Source organism: Pagrus pagrus (assembly GCF_965226575.1).
Source record: "Pagrus pagrus genome assembly, chromosome: 3".
Taxonomy (NCBI): Eukaryota; Metazoa; Chordata; class Actinopteri; order Spariformes; family Sparidae; genus Pagrus; species Pagrus pagrus.
The window spans coordinates 21,765,364-21,778,401 of record NC_140187.1 but is presented as its reverse complement, the minus strand read 5'-3'; the positions used below and the strand labels follow the sequence as shown (position 1 = coordinate 21,778,401).

The following is a 13,038-nucleotide window of genomic DNA, read 5'->3' as shown; positions in this document are numbered from 1 at the left end:
CTGCATGTCATCGGGTTTCAGGTGCTTTCATTAACATACGGCTGGTGACAGTCGTCTGTGTGGTGCTTTTTAAACATAGAAACGGAGGCTTTTTTCATAAAGTTAGACGTGAAAAGTGTTTAAATTTGTTATAATAAAGTAACTCTCCCCGTTTTCTTCCAGATGGATGAGGTCATTGATGACATCATCAGCATGACGTCCAACTACGATGACATCCAGGGATACATTGACCCTGTCCAGATGCCAAACACAGTAAGTGGAGCCCTCCTCTCAGTTTAATATTTTAGGTTGGATTATTGCCAAATATTTCCTACAAATTTCAGAAAGGTTAAAGGTATTTTTGGGGGGGGGAGTTTTTTCTTAATTGAACTAAGGATTGAAGGGATGACGTGTATTATATGCTGTACAGATTTTAAAGCCCTTTGAGGCAAATGTATGATTTGTGATTCTGGGTCATTTAACAAGAAAATGGGCCAGACTTGACGTGAATTTTTATATCAAGTAAAAATCTTAACATAGCATAAGATAGTTTCAGTGTCCAGTGCAATTTAGCTATTGGACCATTGATCTCATTGTAGATCATTAATGTTTGATATTATATTTTATTATTTGAATACAATAACCAATACACAGTTAACTTTAATTGTTTTAAGGGAAATTATATTTTGAAGATTCACAAATGTAAAAATGACTAATTAAAGGTGCAATATGTAAGAATTTTAGTTTAAAAAAATGAACTAACAATATTAACAGAACGTGAATAAATAAGAGTTTTACGTTACGTCAGAGACATCTATGCACTGTGTTGCAGAGATATCTACTGATGTTAGCATGCTGACCAGCTAGCCCGGGCCTGTCCTTTCTTGTAATGCCACACAAGCACACACAAGCTCCCAGTCTGCACAGCTAACTGAGCTAACTAGCTAATGGCAGCGACACTTAGCAGCAGTTAGTGGTTACACTGACGATATGCTGCCACGTATTTGGAGTATGAATTCAAGAGGTAGCCAGTTCTTACATATTGCACCTTTAACATAGACTTTTTTCTTTGCATTGTTTGTATGGTAATTTGTTTTGTGATGGTCACACACCTTTTAATACACAACACGACAATTCTCTCACCTTGTATCCACTTATTCATGTAGTTGCCTGAAACTCTAATCCACTTCAGGTTATATTTTGGGCACAGTCTGCACAAAATTAGTCATAGGCTTGGACATGCCGAGTCATCAGTACTCAGACGTTGGCATTTCAGTACTTCCTGTAATCGCTGTTCTGCTTTTCTTGTCTTTCCCTCTCTCGTTTATTGCTAATGTGACTTTTCATTGCTGTTATTAGCTATGGTGACGGTTGTCAGTGCAGTAAATCTACAATGAGTGTATCAATTTCTTCTTGTTGCAAGCCAGCCATGTAATTTTGTTCTAAGCCTGCTTTCTTGGTCGTCACTCAGTTCTTGCATGTCCCCATAGGAGGCAGTAGGTTATGTGTTAATGCAGCCATATACACAAATATACACAAACTCACATACACACTTTTAAGTGTATAATTGACTTAAACACTCAACATTCCATCATTAAATCTTGCTGGACTTGGTTAGAGACTGAAGGGAGGACATGTCAGCCGAGGACTGTGCCGTGCTTTGTGTTTGAGGGAACAAACTTAGAAATTAACAATTAAACTGCCAGCAGTTAGAGTTCAACTTGTTTACAAGACATTGGGAGAGAGAGAGAGGGAGGTGGACAAGGAGAGGGGGAGGAAAAGAAGGGTGGAGGGAGGAGGGAAAGGGGGATGAGGGCAATTTGTGCAAGGGGAAAACAGGCTGAAAGTCCAGTTAGGGGAAAGTTCACTCTTGTTTGGTGAGGAGCGGAGGTAGAAGAAAGACGGGACCGGTGCTGCCGAGGTCAGTCTCACAGGACAGCGACGGAAGTGTCGGAGAGATCTCCGCGTGCTGCTGGTTCCTGAGAGAGGGGAAGAACGAACACCAGCCGAGCGAGAGAAAGAGTAGAGGATGAAGGAGATGAATAAGACGTATGCAATTGTGGAAGTTATTGAAGGAGACCAGATTCAGCTGGTAAGACACTAAGGTGCTTGTTTCTTGACTTTGGTCAGCGTTGTGGAAGTTTAGCCTTTTCTCTGAGTGAAGCACAGTTTTGACAGATGCAGCGACAGCTCTAACTCCCAGCCACGGGTCACCGATTATAAAATCAGCCGCAGGAGGGGCAGTGGGGTGGGTGAGGTTTTCAATTTTTGAAGTATTCTTTTTTTGTGTGCACGTGATTTGTTGTTCTGCGGAAATGGAATCAGAATTTTTGTTCACATTTGAGTTGAAGTTGAGCTTTATTGTTGGGGTTCACCGTGCAACTGGAGTATGAATATTAGCAGGTCTCGACTAGTGCAGGCTCGACTCATCCATCTGATTCACTGCTGTGTGTGTGAGAGAGAGAAAAGCAAAGCATCCTTTAGCTTTACCCCATATTATGTCCTCTGTGGTTGATTGGTTTAATCAGTGTGAGTGTGTCTGCATGTATGTGTCTGTGTGTGTACTTGTAACATCACACTGATTGATTAGATTAGGTGATTGATCAACCCTGAGGATGATCAGTGTGTGTAAAGCCAGCACAATGAATGAACTGAGAGTAAAACAGATCAATCTGTTAATAGTGCTGCATTTTCAGACGAAGTGCCTTGTGTTAAAACACACTGGCAAGAAAACTCTGAGCCTTATTCCCGACTGACAGACCAGTGAGTAAAACTCACCTGCTAATCCTGATTGGGATTAAAGCAGCAAATTCCATGGAATTCTTGGAATCTCATAGTTTAGTAAAAGCACCACTGAATACCAGGCACAAGCGAGCAGTTCGACTCTCTTTAAGTGTGTGTGTGAGTGTGTATGGATGGTTACACCGAGTCCCAGTCACGCTTGCTTGTTCAGTTGAGTTCTTACTGGAGTGGGCTGCCTGGCCAGGACGTGAGAGGTCAGTGCAGAAAAATAGTCGAGGCTGGAAAATAGAGTTTATTTGTGTCGTCAGAAAACATGAAACAACCACAGCAGGGTGGCATTATTTTTGGGAGATATTGTCTCCTATAATAATACACAGTTTTGTTTTTTAAATCATAGTAGAAAGCATTTAATATGCCACTTTTTTCTTCAATTAACTTTTGAAATATAGATATCAGCTGAAAGTCCCAGCTCCTATTACCAGTTGTATTTCCTTGTTTAATGTAATGAAGATCTACTAGACAATTTGAGACGTGATTTTCCATATTTAAACGGCTAAAGATACAGTTAACATGCAGCTCGTACCATATAGTGCAGAAGTATTTGAAGAATTGCTTCCATTTTGATATTTGATATATTCTGAAAGGCAGAGCTGCCAACCACAACAATATAATTTCCTCTTTCTTCAATCTCGACATTCAGATTTTTAACAGAGCTTATCATTTACATACAGAACTGAGCCTGCAGAGGCCTGCGTGTGTGTATTTATGTGTGAATGTGTTTGATCTCACAGCTCACACAGTAGCCAGCAGATAAGGTATCTCTTCCTTTCAAGTTCTTTATCTTTCAGGCCTCATTAGCAGTGTCACATTTGCCCTCACTTCAGGGAGTACGACGCGATCCGTAACGAGGAATAAAAAGTCCATCGGACTCAAACTATACAGTACAATTAAAAGGAAATCACGTCTTTTTAGGAGCGTGTACAAAACTATATCGCAGCTGTTGTGTAATGTCTAAAGTGCAAGAGTTAGGAGACCCCTCCATAATTGTGAGTTCAGGAGCTGGAGGAGGCAGAAGAGAGAGGCCATAAAGAGAGATAAGACAGATAGGATGATGGTCAATCATTGCTGTGTGTTTGGCAGGCTGCTCTTATGTGTGATATTATTGCATTATCTCCTGCTATCTGTTTTTTACAGCACACTTAACACGGACACTGACTTTATTAAGGTGTATGAAGCTGTAAATGAGTATCGTAGGACACAGAAATAATCAAAGTTTAACCCCAGTGTGACCTGAGTTTTAATTACATCCAGAGGATATTATGCTCATTTTCAGGTTCATGATTATATTTTGGGTTACTACAAGAATAGGTTTACATGCTTTAGTGCTCAAAAAACACATCAGTGTTCTCAGACTGTCCAGTGCTGCAGCTCTGTATTCTCCCTCTGTCTGAAACGCTCTGTTTAAGGTCCCCCTCCCAGATACCCAGTCTGATCTGATTGGTCAGCGCGAACACTCCTGAGTCAGCACCACTCGCCACCAGTTAGCTTCACTTCTACTGTGAATATAGGCAAAAAAAATATGCAAATGTGTGACATGGTGACAGTATGCTGTCAAGAAGTCAGGAGCAGGTGTATCAGGAGCAGTGTTGTCTGTGGGAAAGAGGAGCTTCCATAGGTGCAGACTTTGGGTTTTTAAGCTTTCAAGATCTTTTACATGCACAAGAATCAATATAAAAAAATGAAAAAGCATAATAGGTCTTCTTTAATACTGATTTAACTGATATTATATGTATCCTTAATATATTAAAAATGTGTTGGCTCTTTCTGTCACTTCTAAAACCAGTGAATGAGCTAGCTAGATCAAGATCTCTACCACAGGAGGCAGTGGCTTCTGTTCTCAGGGGCTGCCAGAATCAATAAAAAGTGAATGCTCCTTGTAGCAGCTTTAAACTGTGGACTTTGGATGAGGTATTGATGCCGTTGCACTGATTATTTTCTAAGTTTTAGAGTCGGACTAGAGAATGAAATGTCATTCACAACCAGAACAAATACTTTTTCACACTCCTTCATTGGTATCACAGGGATCTATGAACTGCAGTTATTCGCAGCTAACATTGTTGAAAATAAATGTAATGTATAGACTGTTTTCTAATGTTTATATTTGTTGTGTGCATGTGTGTCTGTGTGCGTCTTCCCCAGCTCCCCCTGTCTAGCAGTCACCTGGATGTGTACACAGGTCCTGGGATGAAGGGGCCAGCCATCGCTATGACCAGTAACTCCTGTCCAGCCAACCTAACCATCAAACGAGAACTTTCAGGTGCGAAACTCAATTCTATTCGCTTCATCTATCCTCAGTCAAACTATTAAGATGAAAATCTGTTTGTGACTGAGTGAATGTGAAGCATTTCATACCTGTCCCTTTAATTTATGCTGTGTAATGTGTTGACACCGCTGAAGAACCATCTGTGTTGAGACACGGCTAAGTCTCAGTCATTAGTTAATCACTTTTTGTTATTGCAAAGATGCAGAAGCCCGTGCGCTGGCCAAGGAGAGACAGAAGAAAGACAACCACAATCTGAGTAAGTTTTTCCTTTCATGCTCTTTTCTACTCTCTCATCCCAGTACCATACATGCCCTAGGAAACAGGCACGCGCACACACACACACACACACACACACACACACACACACACACACACACACACACACACACACACACACACACACACACACACACACACACACACACACTAATCTGTCTCTTGCAAAAACAGTTTTATATAGCCTGGCTCTGATTTAGCTGACATAGTGCAACTAGTGGGTGGATGGTTAACCTGGTCATTTCTGCTGTTCTGGCACCTGAGTGTAATTGCCTGTGACTGTGTGTGTGTGTGTGTGTGTGTGTGTGTGTGTGTGTGTGTGTGTATGTGTGTGTGTGTCTGTCTGCGTGTGCATAAGTGCGTTTGTCCCTTTTTGTCCTTTACTATATATATCCAGTAAATTTGTGTATATATCAGAATCAGAACCAGGTTTATTGCCATGTAGGTTTTCACATATGAGGAATGTACCTTGTCGTTTTGATACATAAAAAACAGTAAGAAGAAAATATATAAAAGGCAAGCACTGTAAGTAAGAAGCATAAATAGATAAAGAATCGGCAACAAAATATGTACAAAAAAAAATGTTTAAAGAATATGTAATGAGCATACATACAATATGTTTTTTATGAGATGTACAGTACAGTTTTGTGCAGGGAATGGCAAAGTGTGCTGAAGTTCACAGAATGCACTATGCAGTATTAGAAGTTGAAGACATTTGCAAGATAGTTATCAAAGAAAGATGGATTAATTTAACCTAACTAAGAGCTTATGTTCATGTAACATGTAGTGCCAAGGGGGGACAGCTGCAGTCAGTCAGTTCCTTTTGCAATCTCACTTGCCTAAGTTTAACTGTGAACCAGCGTTTCATTGATTTCTGTAGTTCCAAAGACCACAATTTGCCTTGAACAAGTTCTTCTTATTTTCCTTCTTTCATGCTTTTGAGTTCTTTGTACTATTGTCTTCATCTTGTTTTTCCTTTGCCTCTTCTTAGTTGAAAGGAGGAGGCGATTCAACATCAATGATCGTATCAAAGAGCTCGGCACCATGATCCCCAAAACCAACGACCTGTGAGTTGCTTTTGCTACACTGTGTTTTTCAGTGACAGTAAAGTATTTGAATAAAATCAGTTACTGCTGTTACTTACCTCTGGAAATTGCCTGTCTGTAATTTACTGTGTGTATAGTGATGTGCGCTGGAACAAAGGCACTATACTGCGGGCGTCTGTGGAGTACATCAAACGCATGCAGAAGGATGTTCAGAGGACCAGGGAGGTGGAGAACAACTTCAAAAGGATGGAGATGGCCAACAAACAGCTGTTGCTACGCATCCAGGTAACACACACACACACTCTCATGCAGAGAAACACAATCACAGCAAATACATTTATTATTATTGTTAGTTACAGTCACCCTTAAGGAAATAAAAACAGAAGAGAACAAACGCTTTACTCTAATTTTATGAAATATTCTGTCCTTACAGACATGAAACTTGATATAAACTCGAATTTGTATTCAATAATATGGTAGAATCCAATACCTTGGATAAGTAAATGTATACTTTATGATAATCGGCAATTTTTATACCACAGTATACCTTCAAAACGGTATTCTGCTGCAACCCAAATTGAGACTGACAATGTTTCCCTCCTCCCACTGTCTGCAGGAGTTGGAGATGCAGGCTCATATGCATGGCCTGCCCAGCAACTCTCCCTCTGGTCTGAACACGGGTGACCTGATGGCTCCGTACGTAAAACAAGAGACCAGCCCAGAGGAGAACCTCTCCCACAGCCAAGCACAAGCCCATCACCAGCCCCAGCACTTACCCCAGAACCAGGCCCATCCCCAGGCCCAGCAGCACCACTTCCTCCAGCAGACCCACCTCCACCACCAGGGCCAGGCTCAGCAGCAGCAGCAGCAGCAGCATAGGCAGCTGCCGCCGCTCCCCCACCACCTGCAGCCCCAGCCACCCATCCAGTACCCATCTGTAGGCAGCTCTCAGCCCTTTGACTTTACCCAGCCGCTGGACTTGTGCGATGGGATACCCGGCTTCTCAGATAGCATGTCGGGGCTCGGAGACCTGGGCGGACTGGACGTCCAGGGGAGAAGAGGTGAGCTGGGCTTCCTGATGATGGACGAGCCCTTGTCCCCTATGGGCGGAGACCCCCTGCTCTCTGCGATGTCCCCCGAAGCCTCGGTTGACTCCAGCCGCAGATCCAGCTTCAGCATAGAGGATGGAGACATTCTGTAGACACATGTGTACACTCACATTCGCTCACGCAAGCATGTGCAGAGGTTTCAGTAAAAAACGGCGTAAAAAGTGACGGTTCATCGGCACAACGCGGCACATTTACATCACATACAACAGAAGGAAATCAGCCACACATCACACACTTTGAACACACACCGACGACATTCATTTGTGCTACAATTTTCTGATCTTAACAGCATGCGCAAAAGACGGTACACAGCACTCGCACAGCTGAAAATATTCTGTATAGTGCTGACACACACACACACACACACACACACACACACACACACACACACACACACACACACACACACACACACACACACACACACAAGTGCATGTGAGATAAACTGAGCAGCTTGAAACTTTGCCCAACAGACTGAGCATTTACAAGGGGATGAACCAACACTGCCAGGCCAGGAGTTATATAGCACACTTGGCCTTGTTTCCATAGAGACGACTCTGAATCATAAACGAACAAGGGACAAAAACCAGCAGTTAATTAGATTGAAGTTATCAGATACAAGGACAACCGAGTGCATTGTCTCACTTGATGGAGGACAAGTTATTTTAGCAACCATAAATGATTGAATGGACGATAGTGAATAAAATGGAAAGAGCTGGATGGTCCTGCATGCATAATTTGTGTAAAACGGGGACGCAGTCCGGTCATATTGTTCCCTCAATCTGTTATTCCACAGTTTGCTTTGGCCTCTAGCACTAGCAGTTTGACAAAGATCTGTGTTAGCCTGTGTGTAAAGTGTCCACAATGTAGGAAACATTTTAAAACACACTGGATGGATGGCCTCACGAACGCGTTCACACACACTGCTGTCCTCCCATTTTTTAACTCTTGACACTGTAATGACCTTTCCCCCGAAGAAGACACCGTGAAGCTCCAGTGAAAGACTAGAGAAAACCGTTTCATAGTCTTCAAAAATCAGTGTGTCATCCAAATCTGCGAGGTGTCAAAATACTCAGGTACTGTAACAGAATACACAAGCAGGATCATTTTTAAGTGGAAGCAGATGTGTCAGGCTCGTGACCCCTATCAATGTGCCTTTTGATTTTTGCAGCTGCTGCTCTTCAAAGGCATGTTTTTATAGGTCAGAGGTCACGAGCAGGGTTTAGCCTTAGTATCAGCTTCAATTGTGCCTGTAAATGCTTTAGCTCCTGTGCCAACTACACCTTTGTTGTTGCAGGAGATGTATGTTTCATTTTTGATGGACTTTGTAGGACCCGGTGTGTTTGAGAGGCGCAGGTGAAGGAAACATTTCTAGCATACAGGAGAGAGAAAGAGATTTGCCTCGGCTGACAGCAGACGTAGTGTAATCCTCACTGTAAAAGCACAGCATTAGCACACACTCGCATGCATTCACGCTCTCACTCGGTTCACAAACAGGCATGCATTAAAGACGCTCACCTAGAACACACGTAATAGTGCCCACATGCGCACGATACGTGCAGCGCAGCCTCGGGGCTGTTTTCAAATCAGCATGTTAACAAGTCTCCTGTGCTTCAGCGTCTCCCCAGACGAGTCGAGTGAAGCTGCCAGCTGCAGAGGTAGAACTCAGGTCTGCAGTAAAGGGAATCTGTCATCCCACTGGCTACAGTTGTCACAGTGACGGTCGGGGCACGCCGAGGTGGACCTGAGTTGCACCTCTGCTGTGGCAAACCTGGAGGCTTGGCTGTGATTTGATGTAGCTTATGATCAGTACTGATAAAGGTAGAAAAAAAAACGTGATGATTTTTATTTTTTTTTTTTGATTTAAAGAAGTGGTTGTTTTCTTTACTATATAGTTTGTTGTTTATTTTATCTCCCAAAGCACTGGAAACTATATTATTGTTTTGACTTTGTACATGGAAGAATTATGGAATAAGATTTATTGCAGATGTTTTATGCCACTAAGCCACTTAAATGTATTTTATTTGTATTTGTTGTTTTAGTTTTGTTTCAATTTTATTCCAAAACGACCCTTTTTCTCCTCAGAGCCATTTTTAGTCAGCACACTATAAAGGCTTTTAAGCCACCAGTGTTGGAGTGTGGAGCTGTTTCCATATTCCAACTATTTTTAGAGAGATGAAGAGATTATGTACATTTTTGATGCCATTTTTATATGATTGGGATTTTATTTTTCTCTTTGTTTAAAAATTTGGAGCCAGATATAGATGAAAGGTGAAACTTTGATTTGATTGAATTCAAATTGCTCATTTTATGAATGTAAGCTTTACCAGTGGTTCTGGTCAGACTGAAGCAGGCCGATGTTTTTCGCCACGCCTCCTCCCTCCCTGACTTTGGTTTCAATGGAGACTGGAAGACGACTTCCCCTCACATAAACTCTGAGCCAAGGAGTTGTGTTTGCCAAGGCATCGTAGCACTGACTCTGCGTTTGTCTCTGTCTGTCTGCCGGTGTTGTGCCTTTTCCCCCATCAGCCACAGTTTCACTGTTGTTGTACTGTCACCCAGCCAACACTCCAAAGAGCTGCTCAGGCCTCCTCTACTCTTCCACTAGAGGGCGCTCTGCAGAGCAAACTACACAGGGAAAAGTGGTTCTGATTTTACTGAGAATATAAAATGTTTTACCAGAATCCATTCACTGGCTTTAAGTGTTTTCTTTATTCATATGACTTCAGAGATCTGTGTGTGTGTGTGTGTGTGTGTGTGTGTGTCTGTGTCTGTGTCTGTGTGTGATGTATGTGTTTTGAAAATATTGTTTCAAACAGTCACATTGTGGGGAGTCTGCTTTCGTTTGGGGTCAAAAATACAGTCCCATAATAAGGTTAAAATCTCCCTCCACTCAAATATGTGTTTTGCTTTTTGTTCCTTTAAACTGGAGTTTGAGCTCAACAGAGAGATGGATGTGCAGAGTTTGACACTGGAAGGCTGTTTTCACAATCATCTCAACAGAAAGTAAGGGTAGGTGGAAAGTTCTTCCGCGATCACCTTAAATATCAGTTAAACGTGTACGTATGAGCTGAGTGTGTGACATTACTACTAGTTTTAAAACTAGTATAAGACTTGAGAAAAGACTTTTCCGTAAAATAGGAGACATCTTGTGTCCAGCAGTTAAACCTTTTAAATGAACGATATTTGCATATTAATACATTGAATCTAATTTCGAATACATTGTTAAAACACATTGGCCTCATCTTTAACCAATCGACGTTAGGTTTACAACTTGTTTAAGTTCAGAGCAAGTCTCCTGTCAATAAAGCTTAGTCAAAGCAATGCTATCCTAAGAGAAGGGTAAAAAAGGTTTTATGATGAAATTTGATTTTTTTTAAAAAAGCACATGCATCTCAATAAATTATGTCCGTGTAAAAACAAATATAATTTAGAGTGCCACTCAGTACGGTGCATATCTGCCAAGGCCCAACATTCCCCTTTAATTTAATCAAGCCTAATCCAATAATAAACTCAACAGGGCTGCGTTCAGCTCCTTTTTGAATTTTTTGTTCAAGAAATGTTGTGAATGCAGTTCTCATTGAAACGCTCGCCACATGTCTGGATCCAGACCATATCGTATCATATTTGTGTGGAGACAATTGTAAACATTTCTGAATCCCCAGTATCTCAGCTGCACATTGGTGATAGTTGTTTAAATCTGCCATATTCAGATTTGTTTTAGGAACCTCTTCAAATTGTACCAGCCACCTAGATACACCAGATTTTTTTCATCAACATCCATGCATTATTCCCTGAGATATTAATGGAAATGTAAAAACAAACAAACAAACAAAACAACAACAACAAAAAACGCCCTGACTCGCAATGGTAAAGAAGGTGAGAAAAAAAAATCCTGGATACGTCCCTTTTATCCAGATCAGTACCAAAAGTTAACAGGGTCTATTCTGGGCCAAGACCCACCCTCCATCCAAGTTTCATGGAAATCTGTTCTGCAGTTTTTGTGTAATCCTGCTGACAAACCAACCAACCAACCAACACGCAGACAGACGGACACAGCTAAAACATAACCTCCTTGGTGGAGGTAATAAATACATTTAATAATCCTCATTGAGAAATGTGTCTTCTGGAAGATAGGCTTTTTTAAACTACAGTTAAAAGCTTTGAGCGTAGTTGAAGAACAGGATACTGTCCACTCGTCAAACGTAAGACAGCGAATATGAGCACAGGTTTACTTTCTGTTAGAAAATGTTTATACATCATATGTCCACCAGAGAGCACCAGAGATCCATATTGCAGAAGAGGGTCCCCCTGTGTCAGCTCTCTTCTGTCACGGTCACAGCAGTCACAGACAGAACTGTGCACTGTGCAATTAACCTCTCTGAAATACCACTTAAGAACCAAATCTCATTTTTGCTTGTTCACAAATGCCAAGCAGAGTTGAGTGATGCTCAGTCTGCTTTTTGTGCAGAAAACAGCAGCAACTGTTGGACTATTCATTGCCACTTTTTTGTTTTTTTTGCCCTGGTGAATTAAAACCTTTCCTTAAAATCCCAGCATAGCAGGACAGCATTCCCAGTACACACCTTTAACAAGAAAATATCAAGCTTTTGACTAATTAAATCTATCGCTGCCATTTGGTAAATTTTCTCACAGCTGGCGGCCTTCACATTTCACCTGCCTTCCTCAATTTTTTTTTTGGTCTCCTTTCTTTCGCGCCTCTCTCCATCATCTCCTGATGTATTAGTCCGGGGCTGCCTCAGAATGATCCATAAAGCATTTAACAGCCTTTCTTAAGTTAAATCGGGGTAATCTTATTCCTCATCCGCACATGTACACACACACACACTCACTGATGCCGCAGAGCATGTTTAAGTGTAGTGGTGGTGTCTGCAGCCCATCCACAGGCCCATTCTCCCGGGTCTTTATGATGCTAATGTACTCCCCAGTCTAATAAATCCCTGTAGAGCTGCGAGGAGGAGATCTTATGGCTCACACCGATCACCACCTTTTCGCCCATATCCCCCCCAACACACATACACGCACGGCTATTACTGCAGCAGAAGTGCCTGCCTTGCACTTCCACAGACACTTGGGTGGCTGTTTAGTAAGAGGGAGAGGGGGAAAGGGTTGAGACAAATCAAACATGAAGGTGCAATTTAAGAGATGTTGGCACGGGAACGCAGAGTTCGGCCCTGGCATTGAGTGCTGAGGGGAGACACACTGAGAAACACTCATCACCTCTTTTTCTGAAGGTCGGGCCGCTTGAAGTGGGTTTGGCACGGCACCTCGAACACCAGCGTGCCCTACAGAGGGGTGAGGAAGAGGGGGAAGTAAAATAATCACACAGGTTTTTCTGAATGTTCAACAAGCAGTGAACAAGGAGCTCCATTCAGAGCTGAGCAATGAAGCTTCATTCTCTCCTCCTTTTCATCCTTCCTCCTCCAACTTCCTCTTCCACCTCCCCTCTTTAGTCTTCTTCTGGCCGCTGGCCTCGGTGTGTGTGCGCATGACTCCTCCCTCCCTCCCTCCCAGGGGAGCAGTGTGTCACTCAGCTTGAAGC

The 13,038-nt window shown here is 42.2% G+C and overlaps 1 protein-coding gene across 9 annotated transcripts in view; it reads left to right on the top strand.

The window, feature by feature from the left end:
- tfeb (transcription factor EB) overlaps positions 1-10,163 on the top strand; it is a 36,431-nt gene extending 26,268 nt beyond the window's left edge. For all 9 annotated transcript variants that reach the window (XM_084347804.1, XM_084347802.1, XM_084347799.1 and 6 more), the window contains 6 exons: positions 163-252; positions 4,921-5,038; positions 5,250-5,300; positions 6,312-6,387; positions 6,504-6,651; positions 6,983-10,163. In XM_084347804.1, coding sequence (XP_084203930.1) covers positions 163-252; positions 4,921-5,038; positions 5,250-5,300; positions 6,312-6,387; positions 6,504-6,651; positions 6,983-7,567 — 1,068 coding nt within the window. In that variant the 3' untranslated portion in view covers positions 7,568-10,163. The remainder of the gene's footprint in view (positions 1-162; positions 253-4,920; positions 5,039-5,249; positions 5,301-6,311; positions 6,388-6,503; positions 6,652-6,982) is intronic.
- Positions 10,164-13,038: the final 2,875 nt, after the last annotated feature.